General features: G+C 36.7%; 1 protein-coding gene across 1 annotated transcript; it reads left to right on the top strand.

Moving 5' to 3' along the window:
- The first annotated feature begins 2,105 nt into the window (after window positions 1–2,105).
- Window positions 2,106–7,877, top strand: LOC116122155 (ubiquitin carboxyl-terminal hydrolase 2). Its single transcript, XM_031408063.1, has 3 exons — window positions 2,106–2,336; window positions 2,901–5,677; window positions 7,439–7,877. Exons 2-3 carry the CDS (start codon window positions 2,907–2,909, stop codon window positions 7,671–7,673), a joined length of 3,006 nt encoding a protein of 1,001 aa, XP_031263923.1. The 5' UTR covers window positions 2,106–2,336; window positions 2,901–2,906; the 3' UTR covers window positions 7,674–7,877.
- Window positions 7,878–8,124: the final 247 nt, after the last annotated feature.

Genomic DNA, 8,124 nt, shown 5'->3' with positions numbered 1-8,124 from the left:
CAAGGAGGGCAGTTCAATAACATGGGTAAGGAAGATTTACCATTCACTTCATGGATATGGGCTTCATAATTGGGCATTACAAGATTCACAAAGGTGTGGGGCGAAAGATATAGCCATTGTCTGGGTCGTAGCAAAACCTTGAAAGAGTATTAAAGAAATGATTCTTCCAAACAAAAAAATTTCAAACCTAATGGCAAAGGTAGTGGGCAAGGGAGTCTTATTCTAGTGATGGAAAGAGCAAAACACCAACTACGAAGGAATGGAAGAAATATGCAAATCCTCAACATAACTGCTTTTATTTGCAATGGTCCACACTTGCAGTCAAAATGTCCCAATAGAGGTGTCTTATATTTATCAATTTTGTTGTTATAAATCTCAAAATGGTCAGGTTTCAAATGCTTTGTGCAATGGTGAAGACATTTCAAACACTTCGAAATGGCTAGCTTAAAGGGTCAAGTACCATGACCATGTCATTAATGATTTTCAATTCCATACACGAGATCGTGATACTAATATAGTGGCGTTATTTGTAGCAATACTATGCAAATGCAAGTGCTAAAAATAAGAATGTTGTTTTTGGGGATGTTGCTCAACTAGGTGTTAGATCAAAATTGGGATATTAATTGCTACTTATTTAATGCACTTGTATTTAAGTGCATTGGATTGACAATAAAGGGGTGTGTGTAGGCAGATGACTTAGGTTTTAACAAATCCGACCTATTCATCTTAGCTTCTCAAGCGAAACAAGTGTTCTATACACCGGAAAGTTGGTCAACAATTTATTTTATGTCTTGGAGAATGCCATGAATTTTAATGTTAGTGAATTCCAAAACTATAGATTTCTTGATGACAAAAATAATGATGATGTAATGTATACTCGCCTCGAATGCTGAGGATATTTGGGTGTGATATGTGCATTAAAGAGATTTTGTTTTTGGTAATTCTAATGTCTTGTTTTTAATTTAACTTTATAGTTTTCAACTCCGCTATCAAATGGTCCTCGATATGAGTTCTTGTTAATTATTTTACTCCACAATCATTCCATTGATTGATGTTTTAGGCTTTAATACTGGACTTATGTTAATCTATACCAAGACTCTTAAACAAAATTTCTACAAAACCCTCATTGTTCACATCGTTGGGACTTGGGCATTTAAGCCTGTTTCTATTTCCCTCAATACGTAACTATGTGAATTATTGCCATAATCCTATTGCCTTGGCCGTAACCAACCAAATGACCAATTGTCCATTTAAATTAGCTTATTAAAATTTTAGAAAAAATATATACTAAAAAATAAAAACAAATCCACTTCGCGAACTAGACAAGGAAGCGTTCATGATCCAATTTATGAATCAGATTTCTTCATGCCAATTGCATCTAAGTAATTTGTTTATCAAGTTTTCCTACTTTCACACCCCAAATGCTCTCTTTTATAACCAACCATTTGAGAACCCATTGGAAATCATATAACATATTAAGTACCTTAAACAAACAAAACATCATCATATTTCCACTTTTAAACTGTAATTTGTTAAAAGTAATGTTAGATCTACAACCTAATCTTACAACCTTCTCTTATAACCCTTGACATGATACCTCGCAAATGAGTCATGCCTGCTTAATATAGATCCTATTGCCCATTTACGAGCTAATCAATTACGAACTGTTACGTTGAAGATTGTGAGATTATGTTGTAGACCTAACATTATTGATTTGTTAATTCATTTCCTATCACAACAAATAAACTACCAAGAAAAACATACAACACTTAATATAGTAAACCGCCAGTTAAACCGGTTAAACCCGTCAACCCGGGACCCAGCAACTTTACCGGGATTCACCCCGGGCTGGGTTTTAAAACATTGACTTCTGTTTAAACCCCAATTTTTTACTGTTAAATTAACATCCCAATACTTTATGACCAAAAAGGAAACCCGAATGCAGATGAATCGGGTTTGGACTCAAACTTAACCCACCCAAACCCACGCATTTCCCCTCCGCATTCAATCATTCATATTTTTGAACAATCACAGAGTAGTTAAAACTTGAAACTACAACTTCACCATTTCATTTTACATCTAGTAAAACCCTATCTCCTCTCTCTTCTTCTTTCCCCTTTTCACTTTCACTCTCCTCCCTTCCCTTCCCCCCTCTTTGTTTTAAGACTAAGACCCACTACAAGTTTTGGTTGAGCCCAAATATTCCTTTTCCGCATACAACTCTCTCTACCATTCTTACTCATTAGATCCTAATCTTCAACATCTATGTAACAGCATTTCTTCTGAGATTCTATCATCAATCTTAGGCCTCTCGCTCGGTCGCTCCAGATATACAGGTACTAGTAGTATTTATCTCTAATTTCTGTTCAAACTTCTCTGTTTGAATCGTTTGCTTTTTGCTTAATATATGCTTTTGGTGACCTTTTCGATTGCCTACAAGCTCTCAAATGCGCTCTTAAATTCCAATAATCATCTGGGTTGTATCCAAATGCCTGAATCTGTAATGGGTTCTGTTACTTTTCTTTTATTATTATTATTTTTTTCAATCTATGCGTGGTTCTTTACATAGACTGAATTTAAATAGTGTTTGTCATTGTTCGTTCTATTCTATGTATGTGAATCTGACAATAGTTTTAGTTGTTTATAATTATTAGTTTTTTCTTTTTTTTTTTTGGGTATTGATGGTTGTGACAATAGTTCATGGAGATAGTGGGATATCATTATTTATTGGAGGGAAAAAAGTCCATGAAAGAAATTAGATTGTAGTTATTTATTTATTTATTTATTTATTGTAGTTTATGATTTCTAGCAGGTTATTTGTGGTGTCCTTTGGATTAATTGTTTCTATTTCTGGTTTTATGGATTGATTAGTTTCAATGGTTATTTTGAATTGGTTTTAGGGACTAATGGGGAAAAAGGTTGATAAGAAGAGTAGAGCAGCTGCTAAGGAGAAGCGAGCTGCAGCCCAATCTCCTAAAAATGTTCCTCAACAATCTAATCAGGTTGAGAGTTCTGATGTTGGCGTTGCAGTGGTGAAAGAGAGAAAAGCTTGTGTCCATCTTGACAAGGGTGTTGATTTTGATAAATTTTCTGCTAAATTTGGGTCTTCAGATCCTATTAGGTGTGAGGATTGTCGAGAAGGTGCAAATGATAGAAGAGGGAGGAAGGGAAAGGGTAAACATGGGAAGAAGAAGGGAGGTGCTTCAGCAGATTCAAAATCCGATTCGAAAGCCATTTGGGTTTGTTTAGATTGTGGGCATTATTCTTGTGGAGGGGTTGGACTTCCTACAACCCCTCAAAGCCATGCGGTTCGGCATGCTAGACAAGCCCGGCATCCTTTGGTGATCCAATGGGAAAACACTCATCTCCGGTGGTGCTTTCCATGCAACACACTCATTCCAGTTGAGAAAACAGAGGAAAATGGTGAAAATAAAGATGTATTTTCTGAGGTTGTAAAATTAATGAAGGGTCGGTCAAGAGATGGTTCATCAGTGGATGTTGAGGACGTGTGGTTTGGTGGTGGCAGTGTTACTAGTGAAATCAAATCTGAAGGCATTTTATCAGTTGGGGGTTGTTTAGATGGAAAGGCTGGCTACGTGGTAAGAGGTTTGACTAACCTTGGAAATACTTGCTTTTTTAATTCAGTCATGCAAAATCTTCTAGCCATGGGTAGATTGCGGGATTACTTCTTGAATATGGATGTATCTTTTGGCCCTCTTACTATTGCTTTGAAGAAGCTCTTCACTGAAACAAAACCAGAGGCAGGGTTGAGAAATGTTATGAATCCGAGATCTTTTTTTGGGTGTGTCTGTTCTAAGGCTCCCCAGTTTCGGGGATATCAGCAGCATGATAGTCATGAATTGCTTCGTTGCTTACTTGATGGACTGTGTACTGAGGAGTTGGGTGTCAGAAAAAAAGTTAATTCTTCTGAGGAAAATGGGATTTCTTCAAATCCAGGTCCTACTTTTGTGGATTCTGTATTTGGCGGACAAATTTCTAGTACTGTTTGTTGTGTGGAATGTGGACACTCCTCAACAGTTTTTGAGCCATTTTTAGATCTCTCTCTTCCGGTTCCAACCAAGAAACCTCCACCTAAAAAAGCCCAACCTTCTCGAGCCAAGAAAGCAAAACCACCACCAAAGAAAAGTGGAAAGGTTCGAGGTAAAGCTAACAAAGATATTGATATTGTAACAGTTCAAAATTCTTCAAGTCCAGCTGCCATTGGTGAGTCTCTGAGTGTGTCACAGTCTACTGCACCTCCTACTGAAAAGGTGGTGAGTTCTTCAGGTGATTATTCATTATCAGATTCTGTTGGCTCATCAACTGTGGCTGCTGAAAGCAGTTCTTCTCAGAATTTTTCAGCTGTTGCACAGCCTGAGAATGAGCAAGGTTTGGATAATTCAATGGACCAAACAGTGGCTTCATTTGATGATTTTACGTGGTTAGATTATGTTGAACCAGAAAGTACGTTAGATGGGCATGATTTGACTTTGCAAAATAATGATTTATTTTTTCAAGATTCTGGAGACAAGGGTAAGGTGTCCGGTGATATCTTGATGGAGAGTAGTCAGATTCCTTCACTCAATGAAGAGCTAAATTCAAAACCGGATTCTTCTTCTATGAATCCTGGGGAGGATGAGCTACCATTGGTTGCTCAAGTTTCAGAAGTTATCTTGCTTCCATACAATGAAGAAAGTTCCACTACTGGGGAGATGATGAGTGGAGATGCTGAGGCCTCCTCATCAGTTGTTGGCTATGGGCAAGAGGAATTGGACTTTGATGGCTTTGGTGGGTTATTTAATGAACCTGAAATTACTGCTGGTCCAGTTGCAGGGCCAGTTGCAGGGCCCTCTTTAGGTGGTGAAGGGGTGGACAGTGGTTTTGTAGTAGGAAATAGCAGCGAATCTGATCCAGAAGAGGTTGATAATTCAAATTCTCCAGTGTCTGTAGAAAGTTGTTTGGCTCATTTTATAAAGCCAGAACTTCTCACTGATGATAATGCTTGGGATTGTGAGAGCTGTTCAAGGACTCTGCAACGCCAGAAGTTGGAAGCTTTGAAGAAGCAGGCTAAACTTGCTTCACAAGTTTTGATAAATGGATGTGAGACTAGGAAGCAAAATGATCTAAAGACTACAAAAGACATATCCTGGACTTCTGAAGTTAAAACTCTTAGTAATGGAGATATCAAAACTGATATTGATCTGGACACTTCTGGTGAAAGCTTGGTTTTACAAAATGGGAAGACTGATTCCTTAAATCAAACTTGTGTGCAATTTGAAAGTGGTCAGACATGTGAGATTAATCCAGTTGTCTCTCAAGGGGAAGAGGGAACAATAGAAGCCAATGATGCAGTTCCTGAGCAATCCCGGTCTTCTGGTTTCTGGAAATCTCGCAGTCAAGAAAGCATTGCTCATCAAGTCAAAGATTCTTATACTATTGATGAGTCTGATAGTACTGGGTGTACTGCTGATGATGCTCAGTCAAGTGAGGAGATAAATTCCCTAAAAGTAAAGGTGAAGCGGGATGCAACCAAAAGGGTCCTTATAAATAAGGCCCCGCCTATTTTGACTTTTCATCTGAAGAGGTTCAGCCAAGATGCTCGTGGTCGTCTAAATAAATTGAATGGCCATGTAAATTTCGGTGAAATGATTAATCTTAGACCATATATGGATCCCAGGTACATCATCATTTCTTAAATTTATCGAAAGTGATTTTATGTCCAGCAGAAGCAATGTTTTCCCTTTTTTTTTTTTTTCTATGGTTGTCATTGTCAGCAACTTTGGCGCAGATTATATTCTATTGTGTTTTGAATGTCTGAACTAGTAAGTGGTCAAGAATATTACTTAATAAACTAACATCGTGGCTGTGATAAAAGGGTTAATATACTAACATCGTGGCTGTGATAAAAGGGTGTGCTTGACATTGTAACTATTAGGGATTGCCTGATGTTTAACATGGCAGAAAATTATTCTAGTGGAAGACTAGGGATTTAGAATGGTAATATATTTATGTTCTGCCATAGGCATATTCTTGTTTTATGCGCATTAAAAATATTAGTAATATCTTTAATATATAGAATTTGGCCTCATTCAATCCTTCTCTCTAATGCATATGAAGACAAATCAATAGATGTTGCTAGTAAGGCCTGGTTAGATACTGAGGAGTTTTTCTTAGTAGATATGCCAAACTTTTTTCTTCGTCTTTGATGGTTTGGGTTCTGTTTGATAGTAATCATAATACCTTAATTTCAAAAATGGCAATTTAAAACTAGGAGCTGGGATGAGGGCTTTTTTAGTTGACTTATCAGAAACTGAAAAAGCTCTTTGCAAGATAATCTTTAATTAATAACCAACAACAATAACATCAACATATGAGAATTTCTTAATCTTCAAATTTCTGCTGGAATGAAAATATAATAATTGCACTTCTATGGTTTTGGAAAAATTGGAACCTTTTTTTCACATTTTTGTTACCCAGTCTTCTCAGAGGAAGTTACTCTTTTCTTTCCTGTGTAGATGCTTTGTGGAGTATTTTATTTTATTTTTAATGTTTTGTTTCTCAGTTTCATCGGAAGGTTAATGTATAAAATTAAGTATATTCTGGATGGGATTTGTAAGTGGTCTGCAAAGTAGTATTCCAAGGGTCATTTTGTTTGACCTCCGGATGCCTAGGCTTTAGTTATGAACAGTCTCAGCGATGTACAAAGAGGGATGTTGAAGGAGTTTTAATGACTTATTAGAGTTGGTGTATTGGTGATGTTTTCAAAAATAAAGAAAGAATCATGCTTATATTTGGTTTTTCTAGTTTTACTGTCTAGGTTGACGTGTCTTCCATGTACAAAATTTGTAGGTATGCTATTTGTGTGGATGTCTTCTGAGACACTAGGTTTCTCTGTCTCCAAACACAGAGGTACCCTAAGATAAATAAAAAGAAATGTAAGCCAAAAGGTTTAATGAGTCCAAAAAATCTGAATGTGACTAGATATACTGGTGCTTAATGAGATAGACCAAACTATTTATTAATACCTTTTTGTATGTACCTTTGTTATTCCAAGAATGACAGGAGAGAATTTTAGAAATTTCTCTCCACCTTTCTTTCCGATTGTGTATCTTAGTTGTCTTTTTGTAGTTTCTTTGAAGATTGAAATTTCTTAATGCTATAGAACACTAAATTAGTCCTGGATAATGTGTTTATGCCCTTGTCAATCGAGCTTTCCTCATTCTATTGCCTGAGATTAATTCCAAAAGACGTGTTTGCTCCCTATCTATTTGTGGGACATGGAGACATGATCATATCAATTGAGAGGTTTTCTATTTAAATATAGTAGTAGTTCACTTGGTTTATTGCGTATTTTATTGGAGAAACTTAATGATGTCGCACTCGTTTCTTGCATTCAATGTATCACTGTTTAAAGAAGTTTATTGTTGGGTGTTCGTAGGTGCACAGATAAAGAGAAATACAATTATCGTCTGCTTGGTGTAGTAGAGCATTTGGGAACCATGAGAGGGGGTCACTATGTTGCATATGTGAGAGGTGCAAAAATTAAAGGAAAGACAGAGAAAGAAAACGGAGGTTGCGTGTGGTATCATGCCAGTGATGCCTATGTGCGTGAATCTTCCCTCGAAGAAGTTCTGCGCTGTGAGGCATACATTTTATTCTATGAGCAAGTTTGAAATCATTCCTTCTCATACACGTTACATGATTTTCCCCCCAAAGGGGAGAGAGACAAAAACAGAGGGACAGACACAAAAACCAGAGGTGAGTGTACAACAACAATTACCATTATATCTAATACCAATTTTTTTGACATGTATTGAGTTCCTAGATGTATATCATGAAACCATATCATACCAAAAAAAAAAATTGTAATTTTTTTGGCCCCTGTAGACCTTAGCTACCTAAATTATTGAGGTTTTTGGTAGGATACAGTGCACCTTACCAGATTATTCAATTGATTGTTTACCAGACAAATCTTCTTGCAAAGATTATACCAGTGCTAGTAGTATTCTTGGGGCAATGGCCAAGCCAAGTATAGATTATTTTTCAGCTAGAGAACTGGTGCATTCTCCTAGAGGTTAGCTAATACTGCATTTCAAATGCTTGATTAATGGTCATGTTTCATGT

Source organism: Pistacia vera, unplaced genomic scaffold (genome assembly GCF_008641045.1).
Source record: "Pistacia vera cultivar Batoury unplaced genomic scaffold, PisVer_v2 Contig132, whole genome shotgun sequence".
NCBI classification, from domain to species: domain Eukaryota; kingdom Viridiplantae; phylum Streptophyta; class Magnoliopsida; order Sapindales; family Anacardiaceae; genus Pistacia; species Pistacia vera.
This window is presented reverse-complemented; position numbering and strand designations above follow the sequence as displayed.

What these genes read in the sequence shown, in the direction of transcription:
- LOC116122155 (XM_031408063.1), top strand. Translation starts at nt 2,907, where the DNA reads ATGGGGAAAAAGGTTGATAAGAAGAGTAGAGCAGCTGCTAAGGAGAAG. An exon ending in AGACCATATATGGATCCCAG is followed by an intron (nt 5,678 to 7,438) that starts GTACATCATCAT and finishes GGGTGTTCGTAG; the next exon opens with GTGCACAGATAAAGAGAAAT.